Genomic DNA, 24,697 nt, shown 5'->3' on the forward strand with positions numbered 1-24,697 from the left:
GCCATGTTGAGCTTTCCACGCTGCCACTCTTTTTGTGCGAGATACGCGGAATGTGCAGCTAATTGACCAGCCCCAGACGATGATGCACTTCATCAAAAAAAAAAAAAAAAGAATACCAAAAAAGCAGAAGCAGCAACCAGAAATGACAAAAGCCAAAAAAAGGCCGAGTGAGTGAGTGAGTGAGACTTACTCAAGTGGCGGGGCATTACGTCAACGTCAACTCCATTTGGCGGACAACAGCAGGGGACAGAGTCTACGACTGGGAATCGGAGTATTGGAGCTGCGAGGTGGAGCAGTCGGAGGCTGAGGAGGCTGAGGACGATCCGAGGGGACTCAACCAGATGGGGCTGAGTGCGGGTCAAGTGCTGACGCATCAGCCAAATCCAGTGAAGTGCACCAAAACATATAACTGCTTGAAAAATATAATGAGCCGAGTGGATGCTGTTGTTGGCAGCATCATTAAGAGCGATCATCTGTCAGGCGGATCGCATATGAATGAGATTTGTGCTTCGATTTAGCCTCGCTATTGTTCGCTATTCAAGGGAATTAATTCTTTATGGATTTGTAAAAACTTCAATGATTGAAAAATTAATAGGGCTTAAGATAAGACTCGGAAGATATTATACTCTTAAAGTGCAATATGATATGCATTTAAGTATGGACTCAAAACAATCTGCGCTCTTCTTCTTATATCCACTTCACATAAATTCTTACTTTATAGTTTAAGGCTACTGTTTTCCTAGCACTCATCACACGCCACTGAAATAACTATACTTAATAACAGATATCAAATACCAGATACCAATAAATGAACGCAGATGGGAACTTAACACCCAATTGAGTCGTCTTTAAAAAACCAAATGGCTATGTGGGCGGTTTTCGTTTTTGTGTTTATTGAAGCCTGTGCGAAAACGTGTTCATCACAGGAGGAAAGGCTAGGAAATGGAGGAGTGCTACTAGTGGGATCGTTAGTCGGTTTAGTGGCCTTTTAAAATGACCACCAGGCTTATTGTAACATTTTCATGGCATAACCAATATTACGTGCCAAAAAGCTGTAGGCATAATTGTTTTTTTTTGTCGGCGATCAACGAGACTGGTACATTGAAATACCTAACCCAGTTCAGTTAATTAGAATGCATAAATTAAGCCCCATATGTATATTATTTAATTACTATAAGGTGTCAACTTAATTGCACTGTTAAATAAATCAAAAGTTGCTCGCGACACCTTTTCTCCCGTGGGTGCAGTTGATGGCAGTTGAAAGGACAACATATAAGTTGGAAGTGGAAAACCATTCCCACATTCAACATGGGTCAGTTGCACCTACTGTTAGTCGCCTTGGTTCTCCTTTGTCCCGGCGGGGATAGCTCCTATCATAGTTTACTTCATCAACTGAGGCGTGAACTTAACATTGAATATGTTCTGCTTTTGGGCAACTTCGATCCGACTTGGTTGGATATCTTGTGGCAACTTCCTGTTCCCGTGCTTCAAATTAAAGAGCACTCTAGGGAAACATATAACTTGCTCGAAAATCCGTCACATAATGTCCTTACAATAGCTTTTGTTAACGATTCAACGGAAGACATACTGGAAATTTTGTATCGCAATCTACGTATGCTAAACACACAACCAGTGCTGTTGGTTATAAGGAAATCGACAATTCGAGTAAATTCGTTGTTGGAATGGTGTTGGCACCATCAGCTACTTAATGTCGTGGCCATTGCTCAAGATTTTATGGTAAGTTGTAAATCATTACTTAAATAATAACCTCTTAATTAATGTTTTCTCTTTTCGTGTTAATTTCCGAACTTTCTGACAATGTGCTTATATTGAATGACGTCGTGTCATCTGTTATTTGTTGTTCATTTTTGTCAGTATTAACTAGAAAGTAGTCGTCTTCATCAGCTAAAGCATTACATAGAAGTATGCATTCCTCTTTAGTTTGAAAACGATTCGGGTTTCCGCCACAACCACCGTATATGAATTCTACGCACACATTGTTTTCCAAATCGTAGGCAAACATTTCAAAATTTCCCTTGCAAGGACCAGGATTTGCGATGAACGAACACCTCTCTTTAAATAAAGATTTACTACGTAGGACTCCTTAAACTATAAACATAACTTACCATGTCTGAGTGCCACAGAAGTCCCGAGGCCTATTAAGAAAAGTATAATGTGGTGAAGCAAATTCATGTCTGTGAAATAACTTATTGTTTGTATTTGATGTGTTGAAAACATACAAATGTCATTGTGAAATATTAATCACACGCCCTGTGGGATTTGTCTAATATTTTCAGGAGTCTTTGATTGTCTACAGCTACACTCCTTTTCCCGTCTTGCAGTTTATCGAGAGGCTTTTGGACAACATCACCACAATATTCGAAAAGCGATTGGAAAATCTTCATGGTTATGAGGTACCGATTGCCTTGGGTGGATCTTCACCCCGACTAATTGTCTATCGTGATTCGGAGGGAAAACTGATTTTCTCAGGACCTGTAGGTAACTTTATGAAGAGCTTTGAACAGCGTTATAATTGCAGATTGGTTCAACCATATCCTTTTGACGAGTCTGCCATTTCTCCGGCTCGTGATTTAATTGCTGCCGTGCAAAATGGTAGTGTCCAAATAGCTTTGGGCGCTATTTATCCCAAACTTCCATATACTGGATTTTCTTATCCCATCGAACTGATGAGCTGGTGCCTGATGATGCCAGTACCAGAGGAAGTACCTCACAGTCAGCTTTACAGCATGGTATTCAGTCCCATGGCATTTGGGGTCACAATTGTTGCCATGGTGTTGATTTCATTCACTTTATCCATGGCTCTGCGTCTTCACGGATATAGAGTCAGTTTTAGTGAGTACTTTCTTCATGACAGCTGTCTGAGAGGAGTCCTGTCTCAATCCTTCTACGAGGTCCTTCGAGCTCCAGCCTTGATAAAGGCCATTTATCTGCTGATCTGTTTGCTGGGACTGCTGATCACCTCATGGTACAACTCGTACTTCTCCACTTTTGTGACCAGTGCCCCCAGATTTCCGCAGCTCACCAGCTATGAGAGCATTAGGCATTCTAAATTAAAGATAGTGATTTGGAAGCCGGAGTACGAAATGCTTTTGTTCTTTTCGGAAAACATGAAGAAATACTCGTCGATCTTTCAGCTGGAAGAGGACTACAAAGAGTTCTTGCACTTGCGTGACTCTTTCGACACCAGATACGGCTACATGATGCCAATGGAAAAGTGGTCACTGATGAAGGAGCAACAGAGAGTATTCAGTTCGCCATTGTTCAGCCTGCAGGATGACCTCTGCGTCTTTCACACCGTTCCCATAGTTTTTCCCATGGTGAAAAATTCGATATTTAAGGAACCCTTCGATCGCCTTATTTTGGATGTGACTGCGACGGGACTTCTGAGTCGCTGGAGAGACATGAGCTTTACGGAAATGATCAAGGCAGGACAATTGGGACTCGAGGATCGAGGTCATCCAAAGGAATTTCGGGCCATGAAAGTGGAGGACTTAATACAGATTTGGCGCTTTGTGGGATGGATGCTTGGCTTGGCCACAATAGTGTTTCTTTTTGAGTTAATTTGTTTTTGGCGACATAAGATGAGGCAAAACATAAAAAATATATTTTGTTGCGTGAAAACCAAAATATTTAAATTAAGGAAATAACAAATTTGTCTCTTTAACTGATATGCTTATTAAAATAAAATCATTATCATTAGGTTGTTATAAAATTTTCTTTAGTAGGAACTTGTTATTGTTTTAATGATTAACCATTCCCTGAGTGTAGTGTTAATTTTCCAACCAAACTTGTCTGATTGAGGTGATTTCTGCTGTTTTTGTGTAATCCCCTGGGAAATGTTTTCTGGTTTTCTTTTTTCGCCCGCGACTTGTTAACGTGTGCTGCTAATTGGAATTAACCATTAGCCACGTCGTCGGCGGATTCATTAGCAACCCTTTAAATGTGCAGCGGCATCAATCAGTGTCATGCAGTTGTCCCTCGACCGTCGTGATGGATTGCCCAAAGTGGATCCTGGGCGGCCTTTGCCTGATTAGCCTGGTCAGTGGCGCAACGGTAATTGAATTACTGGGTACGATGAAACTGGAATCGGACTTTGAGTACGTGCTGCTCATGAAGAATAGGAACTTTAGTCTGTCGGATCAAGTTTGGAACGGCACTTCGTTGACGAAGGACATTATGGATGAAGTGCAAGTGCCAGTCCTTCGATTCAATGAAAATGTGAGCTACTTTTTGCACAACAGCATTAGCAGACGTCTGGTTACCCTAGTTTTTATGAGTGATGCAAATCTGGACGAACACAGAGGTCTGCTCACAGCTCTGGTCGCGAATCTTAGGCACATGACCACGTCTGGAGTGATTTTTCTAGTCCAATCGGAGGCGTCAACTGACTTTCTATACGAACTGTTTAGGAATTGCTGGCGTAAAAAACTATTGAATGTGATCGTTGTTTTCCAGGACTTTGAGGTGGGTGTAAAGAAGCTTAGAATTTATGAGTTTAATATTCTCTATTTTTGGATATCAGACTACCTCGACCTTCTACAGCTACTCACATTTTCCCATACTACAAATAGAAGAGCGCATCTATGAGCCCAGTTTGCAACCTCTACCCATCTTTCCCGATCGACTTAGGAATTTACATGGCTACGAGATGCCCGTGATTCTTGGAGGAACCGCACCGCGTATGATTGCCTACCGCAACAAGAAGGGTAATGTGGTCTATGATGGAACCGTGGGCCACTTTATGACTGCCTTTCAGCAAAAGTACAATGTAAAGTTTGTGCAGCCTTTGCAAGCGAAAAATCCTTTGGACTTTGCTCCATCGATGCAAACGGTTGGTGCAGTACGAAATGAGACCGTAGAGATATCCATATCCCTGACTTTTCCGACGATTCCCCCATTTGGATTTAGCTATCCGTACGAGCAAATGAACTGGTGCGTCATGCTGCCGGTGGAGGCCGATGTGCCACCATTTGAGTATTACACTAGGGTCTTTGAGCTGGCTGCTTTTCTGCTAACTCTGGGTACCCTGGTAATGATATCCTGTCTCCTGGCCAGCACTTTGCGTCTGCATGGCTATGCAACTAACATCAGTGAGTTCCTGCTCCACGACAGCTGCTTGCGAGGAGTACTGGGACAATCCTTCGTGGAAGTTTTCCGAGCTCCCACTCTTGTACGGGGTATTTATCTGGAGATTTGTGTGCTGGGCATCCTGATCACCGCCTGGTACAACTCCTATTTCTCCAGCTATGTGACCAGTGCACCAAAGCAGCCGCCTTTACGAACGTATGATGATATTTTGGCCTCAAAACTGAAAGTGGTAGCGTGGAAGCCCGAGTATGCAGAGCTTGTTGGTCGTCTCCTTGAGTTTCGGAAGTACGAGACCATGTTCCTGGTGGAACCCGACTTCAATCGATATTTGGCACTTCGTGACACGTTGGACACGAGATATGGTTACATGATAACCACTAATAGATGGGTTTTGATCAACGAACAGCAAAAGGTCTTCTCCAGACCACTTTTCCAAAAACGGGACGATTTTTGTTTTTTCAACAATATACCCTTCGGATTTCCCTTGCATGAAAACTCGGTTTTTATGGAGCCGGTGCAAAAGTTGATCATGGAATTGGCCGAAACAGGACTTTACTTTCACTGGATAACCACCGGTTTCTCGGAACTGATTGATGCGGGTGAGATGCACTTTGTGGACTTAAGTCCTCATCGTGAATTCAGGGCCATGCAGATCCAGGATCTGCAGTATGTGTGGTATGGATATGCTTTCATGGTAGTATTATCCTCGCTAGTTTGGCTGCTGGAAAACTTGGCGCACACGTTAAAAACTAAAACCATTTTCCCAACACATTTTATGCAACGAAACAAAAAATAAAAAGAGTTTCGTGGCAAAGCGTACGGCTTGTTTAAAAACCATAGTATGCGTAAAATTATCGTTTAAGACACTAAACACATAAATCGATTTACGTTAGTTGTAAAGGCCTGCTACCTAAACGAAGGGAGCTCGTAGTTGTAACGACTACGGCTCGTGTAGTTTCACAGCTCCAGCTGCTTTATGGTTATTTGTCTAGCCATCAAATATGACTTTCCTTTCGTTTCGCATACCCCACTCCGGGTATCGAATGTTCCCGATTTCCATTGTGCAAATATTTGCACTGCAGCTCGCCGGCTCAGAGTTCAACATCAAAAGCAATTAAGACGCGTGCTTGCCGCAGTGGCAGCTGAACACTGAACACTGAACACCGAATACCCAGTGTGTTTGAGCTCCCCCAAAGGTGCGCTGATGTTAGCCACCTGTGCGACGGCCACTGGCGCCTCTTGAAATTCCCTAATCGACATGTTTCGATCTCAAACGACGTGGCCGGCAGTGGAGGCATCACCATCAGCGGTACACGCGACGTAAAAATGGTTAACTATCATTTGGGCTTAAAGTGATCAAGATCTAGGGCACTATACGCTAATGACGCCTTTCAGTTTTGAGAGGATATGCCATTTTTGGTAAAACCAAATATTTTATTAACTATTTTATAACTTATTAATCATTTCAAAAATTGGTCGAAAAAATGATCGATATTCCGATGAATGCACTAAAGAATTCGCTCTTAAATTGATGATCTGCTACCGCATTTGTTTAGAGAATCCAATAGTTATGGAAATCCGAAAGTACCCACGCTTTTTTTTAAGTGAACAAGTCGTGTTTCACCGATCGTGAAGTGAAAAATTTTCTCTAATCTACGCTGATGGCACGCATTTGTAGCCCCCCGCCAAACGATGCCGGCAGTCTGGGGCCGGGTACTTTGATTTTGACTGACAAGTGCCGCCTGCCTGCTGATGCGCCTGCTGCTGCACTGATGCTGCTGTTGCAGTTGCCGCTGCTGCTGCAGTTGTTGCGATCCGTTGTTGACATGCGCAGCTGCATGCGCTTTCGTGTACACTCAGCTCCTTTATTGGAGAAAATCATTTCAGACCTCGGCCAGACCCATCTGCCATCTTCATCCGCCATCTGCGTAACGAGCTGAAACTAATTAACCCACGTCGGACCCAAACAGCGGACACGGGGCGCATCTTAATTGTCAATAAAACGTTTTAGATTTCTTTATTTTTAATGCTTGCAATACTAAAAAAATTAATGCAAAACTTAACTGCAGATGGATGGTGTGTGTGTGTATGTATGTGTGTTTCATGTTTGTGTGTGTGTGCATAAATAATAACTAACAAAGATTTAACTAAGATTTCAATGCGTGGCTTAGCCTAGGCTTGGATATAAACAAGGATCGTTCTCTATGTACATAAACTATGAAGTTCAATAAATTAGCAGAAAATACTCGTATTGCAAAGTGTACACAGTTTATAACAAATCGTTAAAAACGTTACATAACCCAAACACCATTGAAGATATTTCTTGCGTAATCTAAACTATTGTCCATTAAAAACTATCACAAAATAATTGGCAGTTTAATTAACCACTAACTACGGCTGATTTATCAGTTAGCTTAGCCTAAACAATACACTAGTTGGGTGAATGTGGTGTGTTATCTTTAATTATAGGGAATTTCGCCTTAGTAATGCGCCTTGTGTGTTGCGTTGTTTATCAAATACAAAAATAATGGCAAGTGCAAGCTGAGTTTGCTGAACATATGTTGTGTAAAAGTAAGTAGTTGGTAAGGTAATGCTTGTGCCCCCCTTTATTTATGCTGAATGCCTTCGAAGTTGGCTAACACTCGGCCCAAGAGATCAAAGAGATCCTTGAAGGAGAAAGGAGCGGGAAATTGCTGTAGGATGAGCTCCGGAGGATGCGTTTCGAATTTAGTGCCTCAGGTCAGTGTTCCTCCCTCAAATATTTGGCATTCCCTCTGTTAACAACTAATAAAATACTACTACTAAAATTATGAACGCGTTTATATAATATATACATTAACACTAGCAAACAAATTTATGCTAATTTGGGCAGAGCAACTTAGAAAACAAATACTTTTAATTTACAGCAAACACGCATCGGGCTGGGCAACTTGAAGACTCTGAAGAACTGCGGGTGATCAGGAAACTTGGCATATAAATCGAAAATTCAAAGGCGGTAATTATTCTAGTTGGGGGGATTTCTTTAAGGAATTGCCTTTATCGTTTTCCAAGGAAGCGTTTGGCCTCTTTTTGATATCACCACTCGTGGAATTGCTTCATTAGCTTCGTTACACTTCTATTTCTACGCGCCTAGCATAACTATTTATACTTTAGTTTAACTTTAGTTATTAAAATCTTCAAAATTTGGCACATTTAAATTTAATTTGTTTGAGTAAATGTACATTAAGTTGAGTATTGTATTTGGAAGTGCTTCGAGTGTGTGTTTGTCTGTCTGTCTGTTTGTCTGTGTGTGTGTGGGCATATAGGAATTGCACAGAAAGCTGAAATAGGAATTCATCAATGACGTAAATTCGAGTTTGGGAGTACGAGTATTTAGGTATTAACAGTAGTAATAGTTTCTCTACACTTTCATTTGTGTGTGTGTGTATCTGTGTATATTGTAATTTGTGAGTAAGGAACAAGAAATAGTTAAGTCGGGGGAATCCCCGCTGCCGGTGCTCACTACCGATTGGCAAGGAGTCCATTGGCAGGTGGCAGCACTCCTCCAGGTGGCGTATTGGGATTGCTGATCATCACGGGCAGCGAAGGAGGCACCACTCCTCCACCAAGTTGCTGTTGCCGCTGGTTGAGCGAGGCACTGGCCGATCCCGCCGAGGATCCACTCGATCGTTGGTGCTTGCCGGACCCTCCCTTGATTATGTTTCCATTGTTCTTCTGGGTCATGTGCGTCTGGTAGTGCTTGGCCAGATGAGCCTTCTGCCGAAAACTCTTGCCACAAAGCGAACAGGCGAAGGGCTTCTCACCCGTATGCGTGCGTATGTGCACATTCACCGAGTACTTATCCTTGAATCCCTTGGCGCAAATGGAGCAGTAGTGCAGGGAGCGTTCCTTTCGCTGCGTGCTGCCCGAGGAGGAGGATGAACTGCCGCCGGAATTGGCTGGCGGACTATTGCTGCTGCTACTGGCACTGCCACTCGACGAGGAGCTGCCACTTCCACTGCCTGCTATCAGCGGATTGCCACCAGTACTCTGGTTGTTGTTGGCCACATTCGGATTATTGTTATTACTACTGCTCCGTTTGTACGCCTTCTTGGGCTTGACAACACCTCCGCCGGAGCGGACATGGTTGCTGGCGGCGGAAGCCACCACCGCCGATGTGGGTGATGTGGAGGTGCTGACCTCCGGCTTCAAAGGTTGCGGTGGCTGCAATTGACCGGCCGATGCAACTGCCGGACTGGGTGAGATTTGCATCAGCACATCACTGGAGGGTACGTAATCCCCGGGAGTTGGTGTTCCTGCCGAACCAGCACTGCAAAACTGCTGCACTTCGTTGGCGATGCGCTTGATCTTCTCGAAATCATCGCTGAAGGCATTCTCCAGCGATAGGAACATATCGTCCACCAGAATATTGGCATTTCCATTATGTGCCTGCTGCTGCTGTTGTTGTTGCTGCTGCTGTTGGGAACTTAGATGGATGCCCTGGGCCTCGTCGAACATCTGGGCGGCACTTAAAGTGGAGTCCGCAAAGCCCAAAGCGGCTGCCTCATCGGCAAATAGCAAACGTCGCATGTCCTCATCCTTGACCACCGGCATGGTCAAACCGTTTTGCATGTGCAAACCCTTGGCGTAACCCTTTCCCTGCAGGGCACTCCGCAGCAGCGATTCCGCTGTGCTCTGTTCCGTTTCCGTATTGTGATCCGCCATGTGCCAGTCGTTGTTGTTATTCTGGAATTGAGCCAACTGCTGGCCCAAGTCATTACCACCCGCCAACGAGATGGCCGTGACCAGCGAGGGCAGCGTCTGTTGTGCCTGCTGACCCTGGTTTTGTGCCTGGGAAATACTGCTGAGACCATCCGTTCCATTGCCGATCACATCCTTGCCATCCGTACTAAAGCCACTATCGTCGTAGGGATACTCTGATTTGATGTAGCCCGGAAAACTGCCCAGCAGACTGTCCAGATCCAGCGAAGTGGGCAGCTGTTCCGCCTCCGAGCGCTTCAGCCAGGGCTCGCCTCCATTTAATACTGTCAGGGTGTAGATCTGGCCATCGGTGGTGTCCAGGCTGCTGATCGTGTCACTGCTGCTTCCCGCTCCACTAGAAGCCGCCGACGAGCTGTTCGCATTCGGTTGCTGCTGCTGTTGCTGCTGCAACTGCTGATGCTGCTGGTGTTGCTGCTGCTGCTGCTGCTGGAGGTGACCCTGCGGCGAGGTGGGACTGGGCTGATTGGTGCTGGCGGATCCACCATTGCTGGCGCTGGTTGTGACCGGCTGCTGTTGCCAGCAGTAGCGATCGAGGTCCTCGAAAATCGAGTTGGAGTCAAGGCGACTGTTGTCCTTGTCCTGGTGCCAAAACTGAAAAGAGTGAGAGATGATTTGGAGTGAATGTTGTAGTTGCAACTAGAACAATTTACTACTATCTGATAGTATCTAAAAATATATTTTTTAACGTTTTGTTTTTAAGAAGTGTTTGTATATGTGCAATTAAGTTAATAGCGTACCTCGTAGCCCTGTAACGTGGGATCGCCACCGTTGCTGGTGCCGTTGCGGTTGCCCACGGGCACCACGACTCCACCGCCACTGCCTGCACCACCGCCTCCGCCGTCGTGGATCATGTTGTTGCTGTTGGTTCTCGCACCACCGCAGAGGCTCTGCTGCTGGGATTGCGACGTAATGGGCTGGTGCACCACCTGGACGTGGTTGTTATTATTATTGTTGTTGTTGTGGCCGTTATGACTGTGGGGCGGCTGTTGGTGGTTCTGGTGGTGCTGTTGCTGCTGCTGATGCAGACTGACGCCCAACGACTCCACACCCACGCCCACGCCCACACCTATGCCGATGCCCATATCGGGACCGGTCACAAAGTCAAAGAAGTCCGCCTTCGAGAGATCCTCGGCACGAAAGGACTCGCTGATGTCCATGCCAGCCGCTGCGGACATATCCTCGGTGCCGATCATTTGCTGAGCTTGAAGCGCCAGAGTAGCGCCTTTAAGAACCAGGTACTGGTTAAATCCAAGTTAAGGGGTTTGCTGGATAAGAGAAGATTGCAAAATTAGTTATTGTATTCATAACGCGACTTTATCAGGACTTTGTATGCTACATTCTTCCCGCTCTTATTTTAAGTGAAAAATTCTTAAAATACCCATACACCTGTTTACAGCGGTTTCGATTTCGCTTCGGTTTCGCTTTCGGTTTTGGTTTCTCAATTTCTCCAACACACACACACGCGCATTGGGGCCTGGCCTGCATTAAAAGTCACACCAATTGATTAAAGCCACTTGTCAGTTGGCCACTTAAGTCAATCAGTCATTCGCATTCGCTCATTCTAGCCACATGGCCCGAGCCTGCATTCCGGCCATACTTGCATTTTAATTTGAGGCAGTCTCGGCCGGCTCTGCCTCTTAGCCAGTTAGCTGGCCAGCTAGCCGGCTATCTGCAAACAAATAAATCAAACTGACAGAAGGGTGACAAAGTGTAAACACATTTGGCGTGCTCGACTCGTAAATCTCTCGGACTTTTGGCTAATGCCAAATTCTGCCAACCTGTCGCTGCGACAGTTTTTTCCACAATTTGGCCAGCACTTTTTGTTTCACTCTCGACTTGTTTCATTTGCATAGATTCGGCAAGTGCTCGGCATTTAGAATAGTTTGCAAAAATATATATATATATATATTGGCTACCGTGTAGCCCATATCGGGCGTACCCCTAAGGTGATCGAACTGTATGTCTGTGGTTATTTCAGTTAGCGTATCGCAAACGTACCCCCCAGTCGTGTTCTGGCCAATGTGCCAAATGTTCAAATTGTCAAATTGATTCTACTCCTTTTTTTTGTTTGTTTGTTTTGTGGTTTGGTTACCCCAAAACACTGACACTGACACCGACATGGAAACCAACTGACTCCCAGTCGGTTGGGCTTATGTGTGCATGAAAAATGGACCTTACGGCCTGGCAGCGTGAGAACCACAAACAAAAATGACTTAACAAATTTGCATGGCTCGTAGAGCTGGCTTGCATACTTTAGATAAGGGCAGAGCAGCGTAGAGAAAATGCCGCTGTTGGAAAATATTTCAGATGCTGCTGCTGTAGAAACTTTTAAGTGCAATATCTGAGGGGAAATCAAACTGGCAGGGGAATCTGGAAATAGCGAAAACGGCAGCAGGCACTGAGAATAACATTCTGTTTTCGCTGAAAAATGCTCAACCAAAGGTTTCATAAGTTACATAAAATTGATTTTTTAAAATTAATTTAAAACTATTTAAAATAGTATAAGCCAAATTTTTGAATTTGTCCTGAAAAGTGGGTTTTTTTTAAACTAAATTAGGCATTATACATAATTGATTCTTTTTGGCTTAAAACGTGAAAAGCATAATGTATATTTGTGCAATATAGTCCTTTTTTTCTACGTGTTGGTGAGCAGCATCAACACCTGATCGGTGGGGCCACTTAAAGGAGGCAAAGGCTGGCCAACAAGTGCAGGCCATTTGGGAAGCGGTCAGTTAACATTTTTAAGGCTCTCGAGGTGAGCTCGTTTCCCGGCTTTTCCCTCGCCTTTATCGCTGCTCCAACGGCCAAGAAATAAGAAAAAAAAAACTGACAATAAAAAAAATGAAATTTCACCAAAACTGAAACGCTGCGTAATCATTTGTGGTCATTTGCCTGCCAACTGACAGCGGCACCGATGTCTGCCTAGTAGTTTACTTAATAATCATGTTTAAAATGCAGAAATTACTTTATATATACTTTATGGCCAGCAGCGGGGAAAAGCGCCAAACAGAACGGGCAAAAAATATGAAATAAAATAATAAGCCTTTGTTTGAGCATTTTGGCGCTCAAATATTGACTAATTTGAGCACGATTATTGTGATTTGGATGCGGGACCGAGTCGGGAAAGAAAGAAAGTTGGCCATCCAGCCATTCAGTCAGCTATAGAGCCAAAGGAGACGTGCTCATATAACTGGCGGCCAGCCAATCATGGACGTGGTCGCCATGGATATATCTTCGTATCTGCTGGATGTGGATGTGCATGTGCCGGGCACATGCATCTTCTCAGCCAAAGCCATGATGAAGATGCATGCGAATGCGAATTCGAATACGAATGGTGAATAGGATGGGTTGGGGGTCTGATGCTGCATGGTAATCGCAATCGTAATCGTAGAAATTGTTAGCGCATTTTGGCCAATGCAAACAGCCTGAGGCGGCATCATTTAAAAAACATGATAGCATGATGGGTTTTATGTTTCGGGTTGACTGTTGGAGCGGTGGGGGTATTCGATTATGGGCCATAAATAACAAACGATTCAATAACTTAAATGTTTTTAATTAACCTCGCTCTCTGGCATATTTATTCACACAATTTGGTAGCGAGGCAGCCCATGATTTATTCGACTATGTAAATTGCGGTAGACAAAGGCAAATGCTTAAGAAATATGTGCAAAAATGTGGCAATTTTCGGCACAATTTCTTTGGTCTAGCCCGGCCATGATTAGCGTCCCATAAGCTACGTCTTTGTTGCGGGCGTCAAGCAAAAAAAATAAATAAATGACAAGGAAAACAGCAGTAGTCAATAGGCAGCCATCGTCTGAGATTAGTTTATGTGCAGGAATTTTTATATTGCGGTTACACAATTTTCTCCAGCTTGCTTGGTTATAGTTAACCCCCACTCTTTCAAGACAATCAATGAAAATCACACGCTTTGGCTGCTTCTGCTTTGGCCGCTTTTTCTTGGCGATATTGTCGCTTTGACTGCACGATTTTCCACGCATTTTTAACCCAAATACCGTGCTAAACGATTTTTTAATGTCTTCACTAACAAGTTTCAATTACCAATCGTCAAATGCGTGCGCATAAAAACCGAAACCAGTTGTAGTTATACTTAAACCGCCTGGCCGGACCACCAGCACCCCCTCTAGCGGTGGCTCAATCAATTAAAATAATTCGCCTGATTTCATAAAAGAAGACCAAAGCGCAAAGGAAGACAATGTGGCTGTGGCTGGCGGTGGGGAAATGGAAAAACCTGCTGGTTGGCGACTTTGAGGCAAGTTGATTCACGTACCGCAATCAAATTGCACTTCGATTGGCCAAAATGGAGCCATCAGTGGAAAGCGGCAGTCGTCGTCTCATCGACTCGTAATCACTTTTATTGAGATAAACGATGGGGCGTTTCGCGTTGCGTATACGCGGTGTGTGCGCGTGCACAATGTGATAATTGTGCGGGTAAAAATGGGTTAATCACGTCTGGCACATATTTAATGATGAAGAAAGCAGCTTGAACTTGACTCTGCTGCATACTTTTGGGATTCACCTGCATGGCCTGTTGAGTAATCGTAATGTTGACTATCAATAATAAACGACTGTGCATATTCAAATTGCTAAATTCCCAAGCGACGCATAAATTACGAAACCCATTCGAAGACCGCTCGTAAAACGCATCAAAAACGCACGGGAGCTTGCAGCTGCAAATTTCTGCACCGCAAATTGTCATCGTTAGCCAAGTGAGACAAAGTTGGCCATAAGGCAGTCGATCATTTTTCAGCCAGATAATTATCGCCCACCAGTTGAGAGCCTGCCCCCAAAAAACCAAATAGAGCCGGATATGCCAGTAGTTGCTGTTGGTAGTCAGTTGCTGACCAATTGACCAATAGCTCAGCGAACTGGCGGCTGATAAGAAAATATGCCGGCTGCAGCTGGCATGGGGATGCCAGTGAATTGGGCTTATGCTTCAATTGCATGCAAATGCATAATTGAATCAAATGGTCCTCTCCCCGTTGCACTAGGCAACTTTCGAACCCCGCCTAATGAAGTAATCAACGGCCGGCATCTCAGGCTTTTTGCTGCCATTGTCAATCAAAAGTCGCGTTTTTATTGCGCCTGCGTTACAAACCAAATCGCATCAAGATGTATTAATCATTTTGGCCGCTGCCTGCGTTGGCGTTGAGGAACACTGAGCATAAAACTAGACAGTAATCAAAATTCATATTTGTTCTGCAGGATAAATTATCTATCTATTCATTTTAGAAATCTTTCTTAAAATATTGTTGGGAATACGTTTTCAATGCTTTGAGAATGTTTTAAGCGTAATGTGTTCGGATATAAAAGTATGTCAAATTTGGTACTAGTTTTTTCTGAGTGCATCGGCAACCAGCAACAGTTAGCAGCAACAACCAACAAGCAACAACCGGCAACGGCAATGCCATTGCTTTATCAGCTGGCGCAGATCTCTTTGGCATAGCCAGGCGTATAAAAAAACGCCAAATAACTACAGGCGAGACGGGCATGATTAAAATGCGCAAAAATGGCAAACTCCAAATGGGCGCTGCTCGGCGGTAACAGCAACAGCTACAACCACGGCGTGTGATGTACACGCGGCGCATTTCAATTCCATTTGATTAATGACAAAGCCGTAAAAGCAACTGCATGAAGGGGCAGCCAGCTAACGAAGATGTTGCTGATTGGCCCGCTGTCCGTCTTGCGTCTTGGCCACATTGGGACTTATGTACATTTGGACTCGCATGCGAAGTCTTCCGCCGCTGTTGTCAACTGTCGGATGCAATGATGCTGCTGCTTCAGGATCGTTTCCTTCATTTATATGTTTGACCATAAACATTATGCGAACATTAGGCAGCAAGCAGACAGCTCATAAGGCAATCAGAGCCACGAATCAATAGGGCAACCAGCTAGCAGCTAGCTGCCACGAACGCAAATTGGCAAGTGCAGGCTGGAAGTAGAAAGTGTTGTGCCACCCACGCGGCGAATCTGCATAAATACTGTCCGCCAAATAAGGCCAAGAGAGTGCCTAACGGCCTTGCGCCAGTGGGTGCTGCTCCCGCTGTTGCAACTGATGTTGCTGCTGCAGTTGCTGTTGCATCTGTTGCTGTCGTGCCTTGCAACGCCGCAACATGGCACAATAAATTTCAAATTTGCTATGAAACTTGTATCAGAACATGTCCATCTTGGCGGCCCACACTCTCGCGGCAGCCCCCTGCTGATGTTTTGGGTGAAAATTTTCGTGTGCCCGCCTGCGACTTTCACAGCGTCTTAAGTGCAACGCCAGCATTTACACTCAGCAAAATACATGGTTCCACCACGTTTTACACGTAAAATAAAATAGACATCAGTGCAGCAACTTTTCACAGTGTAGACCCACTTTTTGGCTTACAGTTAGCTCGTCATACATTCTCTTGGGCCACGTGATTAATGCCTTAATTAGTGCAGCGCTCAATCAATTTTGGGCCAGTTAGTCGGTTAGTCAGAACCCAACCCAGAAAAATATGATTGGCAATTGTTTGGAGCGGGGTCATTTATCAAAATCAATACGGGAACGAACGGTCTCAATGCCGATGCCAGAGTAATAACAAGGCTAAATGCCGAACTGAGCGGACGGACAGCCCCCCAAGTCACAGAAATTTGCATTTTAACAAGTTAATTTTTTCAGCTGCCGCCGCTGCTGCTGTTGCTGTTCTAAGTCATTGTAAAACGGTAGCGCACGAATTTTGGCAGCCTTTACTTTCAGTTGGCTTTTTGACTGGCGACATAATAATGACAAACCAGAAACAAAAAGCTTGAACACAAAATCTGGAAAGAAACACAGAACTGCATTCATTGCCCAAGCGTGACATGTTAATTGAGTTTAGATATATTTTCCTGAATTTTTGATTATGTCTTGGGGTGGGTGGGCGTTCACCCCGCCGAGTGAGCAAACATTTTTGACAGGCAAATTGGATTGATATGAAAATATATAGAAATTAAAGTATTAAAGCATTTACGTGGTGAGACGCCTCTGCCCGGAATCATGATAACTTTATTGATTTAGCCAAACGAGTAGAGTCGAGCCACCACCACCGACGCCGCCGTCGAAGACATTGAAACCAAATCGTGAGCTCTGGGCTAACAATCAAATTGGCGAAAAGAAAACCAACAATTGTGGCTGTTTTGTGTCGGAGAGTCTGTGACGTGATCGCTGCAGGCGCCACTTGGCAGCCAAACAAAGGAGACCGGGCCAGGAATGGCCAGAAATTCTGGCTAATCAGCACAGACAAAGGGTGACGCTCCCATGTATTTAGTTTGAAGGCTGACTGCCATTCATTATTGCCATTTAACCGGTCAGGCTGTTTGGCGGCATTCATAGGTGTGTGTACACACCAAAAGAGCCGTAATATCCTACCCAGTAATTTGTTTGGCTGTCATGTCAGAGTGCAATGAAAATATTTTCACTTGCCCATCAAACGACACAGCACTTGACATGAGACAGCCAACGTCAAACATTCCGCAATGCCACCCAAAAGGCATCTTCATAAATATTTTCCAAGCAACGGGAACGGCAGCAGCATCCAACACTCCCACTCCCACATCCCAAAATGCCTTCAACAAACATCGTGTGCTGTCTGTGGGCTCCTTGAAGTTTCTTCTTTTTCGCTTTATTTGCCTCGATCGAAATGATTTCTCCCTCTGTGGCGTCTTTTTCATCATCATCATTAAATTCGTCAAGATGCAAATTTCTAGCCCGTTGTTTGTTGTTCGCCAGTCGTGCTCATCTTCCCGGTGGCAACAAAAGCTAGAAAAAAAATATTTGTAAAAAAGGGGAGGAGTGGGTGTGGGAGTGGGAGTGGGCGAAATGGGTGGGAGGCCAGGCAGCCATCAGTCTGACATTTCTTGGCTCTGACATTATTCGCTGCCTTTTGGCTCTGCCACACGGCTAAGCACAATTTATTGTTATGGCCCGGCTCTTAGGGCCACCTGTGGGCGTTGCTCTGGCCATATATGTAAAGCCGATCCGATTTGATCCGATATAAATATATATAAATATAGCGGACATGGTGATATGTATAACTCATAGCTGAACGAGGTACATAAATTGCTCGTGACTGCAATTAGACAATTGTCGCCGTCATACGAACTCACTCAGCTCAGAAGCTAATGAATTTTTATTTCTATATGTCTTACAAGACAACAGCAGTAGGGCAATGGCAACAGCAACAACAGGTACTGAGAGCAGAGGCTTCAGTGTGTTGGTGTTGCTCTTGTTGCCGCTGCTTGTATAAATTACCATAATAACAAATTACGGATCATTAAGATTGTCAGCTACTTCGTTTCAATTAATTAACCATTAATTACAAACCGCCTGAGCTGCAGAATGTGGTAACCAACGACAAATGCTGCACATGAGCAATAAAAGAGCAGCACTGCCTGCTGCAGCAGCAACGGCATCAGCAACATCAGTGCAACATTTGCAGCAGCAACCATATTAGCCACGACGAAGACAACAACGACAACGGCAACAAGAAGCCAAAATTAATGCAATAGAAGAGACAGCCAGCGGCAAGTGAAGAAAAGCACCGGAGAAATAGAAAAAAGCAGCTGTGCGCAAATATGCAAATTTCACAGAGTAAAACAGCAGCTACAAACAGCAACAGAAAATGCTGCAAATATGCTAAGAGACTTCACTTTCAATATATAGCAAAGGATGCTTAGCCTGTTGTTGTTTGTCGCTTTTGCCAGTTGCACAAATTGTATTTTACCATATAAAACAATTTCAGCTGCTAGACAAAAGAAACTCAACTCAACGCGAAGCGAATCGAGCCAAACACATTGTCATATACCCCGAACCAAACATACAATACACAATGCACCTACAGAAACGAAACGAAACTGTGACAAAAGCACCAAAAACCATACAAATACAAATTGAAAGTGAAACTCCAGGAAAAAATCCAAATGGAAACTAGAAATTTGCATAGAAATGAATTTGCAAGAGTTTGTCGCGTCTGGTAAGTATGGTTATAGCTGGATTATGTTGGATTAAGTGCTTGGGAATGGGAAAGAAGGCCTAAGAAAATGATTGCGTTAGCCAGACCGCTTAATTAAGGGAAATATCCCACGGGCCGCATAGTCATATCCATAAGTTCTACGGAAATTAAACTGGGCAATATACTTTTCATAAACTTATAGTCGATATTTAGAACGAGCAAGCGAGAATTTTAAGCAAACTTATTATAAGCAAGCTTAAGTCAAGGGTGCTGACAGAATCTTTTCTCAAGATCAATCTATAATCGATTTAATAACTTTGCACTTGATTTTATTATAATGGTTCTATAATATACTCCCATATTTTTTCCCGACTTTGCCTTATTAAATGTAAAGCTTAATGGGTTCTGTTATTTGTATCTATTTAGCACGTTATATTAGTTGGCAAAGTCAATTGAAAGTCAATTAAATAATTTGCCTAAGCCACTACCGAACACCTTATAATTCCATTCATCAAGTAAAACAAATCGTTAATTTTATAGATTTACCAATTTATTTTATTCGCTTTGCCAGACACCGTGCAAATCGGCCATAACTCTGCGGTCCCCAACTTATTGATTGCATGTACTTGATCTATAAAGAATATGGTCTTAGTGCGCTGTGCTGCTCGCACTTCTTTTGCCGCATGACTTTATGACAAGCGGTCTAGGTAGCCAAGTTCGTTGCCTAAGTCTTTTGTATTGCGACTGGGCATGCAAATATTTGCATATAGATTTACACACCCACGGGCCGAGTCGCAGAATGCCTTGGCAACAATGGGCTGCCAGAGCCTCCTTTACTTGTTTAATATATGTAGCTATATAGATACGATGCCAAACTTTAAATATATTACACTCTAATGCCTTTTAAGCCGAAACTATAAATTTCTTATCGCCGATCGAAAATCAAGCGTGTTCACCGCAAGTCACAGTCAAAAAGCAAAGCCAGGTTTTTGCTTTTGGCCACTGGCACTGGGTCTTTGGCTGCTGCGGATAGTTGCCTGTAACTGAGGCACACACCCTAGTTGGCTCACTCGTGCGTCATATTCAAATGCGGCCAGATCCAGGTTTTCAGCTCCGGCTCCAGGTCGCAGATTGCGTCCGCAAGATAAGCCAATGCCAGCGCCACTGTTTCGATGACTACGGGAGTATGGAAGCACGGGAGTACGGGACTAACTGCGACTACTTGGACTACCATCGAGTATCTATCGCATATGGCATTCTTTCAAAGGCCGTTGGCCAGAGACTAGCAACGCTAACGGATCGGGCAAGCAGGAACCGAGGCGGCCATAAATGGCCAAAATGCATGCGCTGCCTTAAAAAGTCAAATGTGTGGATAATAATTTTGATTTATTGCCACAGCATCGCGGCCAACGAGCCACCGCAATCGGCAATCTGGGCTAGATAACTCTATATAACTATGTTGGGGCATTTTGGGCATTATCAGGGGGAGGCTCAACCTGCTGTTTGATATTTTCCTTCCCTCGGTTTTTTTTTTTGGGGCGTGTGTTGCGGTGTGGGGCGTGTGCCTAACATGCTAATGAGCCAACTTTCAGTGGACCAATCGCGGTGCGGCTAGGCGTCTAACAATGCCCACGTTTGCTAACAATATGAATTTTAAGGTCTCGGTGTTTTTTTATTTTGTTTCTCTCGTTCGAATACCTTTTTTGCATAATTTATACATTTTGCGGTAGCCCAGACTGACCGCAACTCTTTCCCGTTTTGCCTGCATTTTAATTATAAAAGCAACTCGTGCCAGACGCCAAATCGAAACGAATCGAATCGATAATTTGCATGAGCAACGCCCGAATGCCCGAATTTTGCACAATCAATACAATAATTACAATTGAGATGTGTTTTTTTGCTGTTTTCGGCTAGTCCAAGAAGTTTACATCTGGCTGAAAAGAAAAGAAAGTCGCCAGCCTTACTTTCTCGACGTTTATCAGCCAATTCGGCTTTCGTGTTCGCTTATCGCCAGCAGCTGCAGAGTCATTCATCTTGTGGCCAGCAAATGAATCTGCAAATAAAGCTGTTGCCCCGGTGATCTGTCAGTCGTGCTACCCCATCCGCTTTTAATTGCAGTCCAAATTGAAGCTGACATTTATGCCTGCACTCCATTTCCATTGCGAAACCCCTCCCAATCCTCTCCTGGCCAGACTAATTGCCCAGAATGCGGAGACTCGCAAGATGCTGAAATGCTGAAATCCCCCTCTTGAATATGTCCTCCTCTAACGGGAGTGCACCTCAGACGATCAAATGCAGACGATCAGATGCAAATTGAGCTGTTCGGGGGACTTGTAGTTGCAGTTGTACGCACAATTAGTGTTAGTCGTTTGCCCGGGACAACACTCAATGGCAATTAGGGTCGGCTGGCGTACAAATCCATTGCAAAATGCCAACAGCTGTCAGTGTGTTTGTTGGCCAGCGTATCTGTGTGTGACAAGTGTGCGCCTTCTTGTTGTTGGCCACTCGACAGGGGCACGCAAATTGTAATTTATGTGACAAATTTTTATGTACCACTAGCGAAAATTTATTGGCAACGCTTGCCGAGATTCTCGGGTGGCTCGATATCGAGAGGAGATCTTCAGTTTATGATGAGCCCCCTTAGACTCCTCGGTCGGTCGTTAAATGACCAAATTGTTTCGGAAGTAAAGCCACTCGATTGTCAGGGGCCCTTATCAGGGACTTTAATAACGATAAACTTTTATGGCTCATTTTCTATTCTAATGCTGATTTTCTGGGACATATGATAAATATTGCTGTACAATAAAGGAAAAAATATTAGATTATTGGTGGTTGGATTTGAATTTTTTTTACAGAATATTCGTAGTCGTTTGTCAAACCTTCTTAGAGGATTAATATAAAGAAGGCATACTATTTGCATAGCTTTTAATCTTTTCTTACTACTACCAAACTGAGTTCGAAGCATTTAAGACGTCAGTCAAGTTCTGGGAAATCTATAAAATATCCGCCAATTGGATCCCTGTTGTTCGTTTCTGATACAAATCTTCCTGGAAACAAACGCCGTCGATTGCACTCGAGAACAAAAAAAAAAAAGATGGACCAGCACTCGAGGCTGGCATGATCGCCAAACGGCAGGCCAAGATTCCAATCCATTCATGCCGGAAGCGATTCATTCACAACGTGTTGACTCCAAACAGGTGTACGCAGGCCATAAGCCAAGTCACATTCGACTATCATTTATCACTTGAGAAGCGGCAGCGACTTAAGCCAAATCTACGAGTATTTAAGCTGGTAAAGTGTTCGAAGAGTCTTTGTCCGGCGATTTGTCAATGATGCAAGCTTATGGATTTGGCTTCAACTTCGACTACTGCCGATAGAATTTCCCAAGCGAACCCATTCATTAAGTGGTGTCCGTCCCTCGCAGCGGGACGGCAACCAAATAGAAATCAATATAAATATTTCGGATTTCGTGCTTAAGACAAAACAAAACGAATTAGACGCATTTAAATACACCGATCGAAATCGATTTGCATTTAAAATCGAATCAAAGATTTCTAATTTCGTGCTACCACCACTGGCTAAGATAATAAAACGCCCACGCTTGGGCAATAGATGCGAACCAGTTTATAGAGCTGGCTCATCAGTCATTTTGATTACCACAAATAACCGGAGCTAGGCAGCCTTTTATTTGCCCCTGCCATTGATGTCAAATAAATTGATCGCCACCGAATGCCTTTTTAAATTCCTCAACTTACAGTTTGTGTGGCTGCTACTGTGGCTTTCAGCTCTGGCTTGGCATGATGGTCCAGTTTGGGGCACTGACTCTGACATATTGCCTGACAATCTCGGTGAAGCAATAAACACACCACAGCTCTAGAATCATGCATAGCATTAAGTCAAAGTATAACCAGCAAAAGGTCAAGACTGAGAACTTGTTTTGTCATTTGCCAAAAATACAGACACATCACCGAGGCACAGGCAGATAAAATAAATTGCTTCAATATCGAATTAATAAAATTCAAATTATTAAAACTGACCATTTCCTGTTCGAACTTTAAACGGAACGGAACGAAACCAAAACAAAACAAACACGCATGTGGTATAAAGGAAAAATAAGGCGAATTCCTCAAAAATATGTGACCTAATTAGTTGAAAGGAGGAAAATGAAATAAATAAAATTCATTTGTTCGCCAGTGTATGGTAATTTATTGCATGTTTTGCTCATTAAATTGATTTTTCTCCTTTGATTTTGAGTGCCAGTGTCATTGTCAGAAAACAGGGGACACCGACTTCCATCCGATGATACTTGGGGAAACTTGCAAACTGGGCAGCCAAGGAGTCGAGAAGAGCACGAATGTTTGTTTGTTTGTACGGCGACCGCTGCTGTTGCACTTTTCAGCACGCTCGAGTTTCATAAAAAATGCCAATTAAGCGTGAATATAAGTGCCAGATAATTTTTCAGACAGCAGCCAATGTAACCCAAATTGCCAAAAAACGCGAAAGAGTTACAACAAAGCCAAAACAAGCAACAGGAGCAGCAGAAAGGTAAAAAGTAAAACCAAAAAGTAAAACTCATTTTTCAGGGGTAAGATTCACTAACCAAGTGGAGTCGATGGGCAAATATTCTTCGAAATACAATGTTTTCAACTAATGTAATTTTGTATAAAACGATCACCGCAGACGTTTCTATTAAATGATCAGTTTTAGATATCTGCTGTTTTTCGTAGAATCCCAAGCCAACCCAGAAATATTTTGGCTTTCCCCTGGCCAACATTGTCAATAGATATCGATGTGAAGTGACCTGCTGACAGGCGGCAATGAGAACTTCAAAAGCCCGCCGCTGACCTCATAATAAGCCAGGCTCATCTCCACTCAGTTTTCGGAGCTCATCTGCCTTCAGGGAGGGCATTCGAGATTCGTTTCGGTTTCAAGTCTCCTGGCTGGCAGCCTTAAAAAATATTTACAGCACTCAAGTGCAATTCAAGTGCTGGGCCAAGTCGAGCGATATGCCCAACAACATCCAAGCAATCCACATCCACATCCACGTCCGCGTCCAAGTCCGAATTCGTATCAGGCAAAAACGAGAGCCCCGAAAAAAAGTAAAACTCAGGCCAAGAATAACGAGCCAAAGTGTTTCTTCGTTTTTTGTGTCGGATTTTGAGCATTTTTCATTTCGGAACGACAGGCGAACTGATGTTGACGTCCACGTCTGTATCAGAAGTCGCAGCTTGGAATTGAAATTGGAATTTGTGGCATCGTTTTCGGTTTCGTTTACGATTTCGGCCAAGAGACTCTCAGTGCGGCGGCATTGGTACTTTGACTAGTACAATGACAAGAGTTAAGCGATCCCCGAAAGCCAGAAACAATGGTGGTCATGCTCATAAAATGCCCAAATGTCATCGAGCTTTGGCGGTACGAGTAAACACATATATTCGAATATATTCAGATCTTCGCTGTTATCGCGGAGAGGCCCTGAGAGGCGGCGTTGATTTTGATAAATGTTTAATTAATTTTGTGCCTCGCTCGAACATTAAACCTGGCTATTTTCTGACTTAATGAACAGAAATTAACAACACACTGAGATCACTCTCCGAGGGGTAGAGTTGTGTTGTATGTTGGACCCAAGCCAAGGGGAGACAGAAGCCAACCATGCGGAAGATCTTCAAAGTCTGCGCTTTTTTGGTAAAGTTTCTTCTCGTCTCGTCGGGCTTTTCTCATTTACATTACATTATGCTGGCTCTGGCTACATATTATGAATGAATGTTTACCTACACACATGTGAAAAATGTTGTAATTAGTTTTTTACCAGTTATTTTTTTCCCTTCTTCGCTCAGTGAGTGATTTTCAAC

The 24,697-nt window shown here is 43.8% G+C and overlaps 5 protein-coding genes across 6 annotated transcripts in view; 2 read left to right on the forward strand and 3 right to left on the reverse strand.

The window, feature by feature from the left end:
• Nucleotides 1-1,124: 1,124 nt before the first annotated feature.
• On the forward strand, nt 1,125-3,961 carry LOC117145640. The gene is made up of 3 exons (XM_033311360.1): nt 1,125-1,737; nt 2,298-3,630; nt 3,927-3,961. The coding sequence occupies exons 1-3, from the start codon at nt 1,309-1,311 to the stop codon at nt 3,959-3,961; spliced, it is 1,797 nt and encodes a 598-aa protein (XP_033167251.1). The 5' UTR covers nt 1,125-1,308.
• On the reverse strand, nt 1,530-2,230 carry LOC117143666 (kunitz-type serine protease inhibitor nigrescinin-4). Its single transcript, XM_033308447.1, has 2 exons — nt 2,127-2,230; nt 1,530-2,073 (listed from the first exon to the last, which is right to left on the reverse strand). Exons 1-2 carry the CDS (start codon nt 2,191-2,193, stop codon nt 1,772-1,774), a joined length of 369 nt encoding a protein of 122 aa, XP_033164338.1. The 5' UTR covers nt 2,194-2,230; the 3' UTR covers nt 1,530-1,771.
• Nucleotides 3,962-4,011: 50 nt separating the features above from the next.
• Nucleotides 4,012-5,905, forward strand: LOC117145500. Its single transcript, XM_033311181.1, has 2 exons — nt 4,012-4,485; nt 4,544-5,905. Exons 1-2 carry the CDS (start codon nt 4,012-4,014, stop codon nt 5,903-5,905), a joined length of 1,836 nt encoding a protein of 611 aa, XP_033167072.1.
• A 1,191-nt stretch (nt 5,906-7,096) lies between these two features.
• LOC117143240 (myb-like protein AA) overlaps nt 7,097-24,697 on the reverse strand; it is a 63,409-nt gene continuing 45,808 nt past the window's right edge. For both annotated transcript variants that reach the window (XM_033307791.1, XM_033307792.1), the window contains 2 exons: nt 10,608-11,135; nt 7,097-10,461 (listed from right to left, as the gene is read on the reverse strand). In XM_033307791.1, coding sequence (XP_033163682.1) covers nt 8,611-10,461; nt 10,608-11,063 — 2,307 coding nt within the window. In that variant the 5' untranslated portion in view covers nt 11,064-11,135 and the 3' untranslated portion in view covers nt 7,097-8,610. The remainder of the gene's footprint in view (nt 10,462-10,607; nt 11,136-24,697) is intronic.
• On the reverse strand, nt 23,530-24,543 carry LOC117143241. Its single transcript, XM_033307793.1, has one exon. The coding sequence runs from the start codon at nt 24,246-24,248 to the stop codon at nt 24,120-24,122; it is 129 nt and encodes a 42-aa protein (XP_033163684.1). The 5' UTR covers nt 24,249-24,543; the 3' UTR covers nt 23,530-24,119.

The sequence above is a fragment of the Drosophila mauritiana genome, chromosome 3R (genome assembly GCF_004382145.1).
Source record: "Drosophila mauritiana strain mau12 chromosome 3R, ASM438214v1, whole genome shotgun sequence".
NCBI lineage: Eukaryota > Metazoa > Arthropoda > Insecta > Diptera > Drosophilidae > Drosophila > Drosophila mauritiana.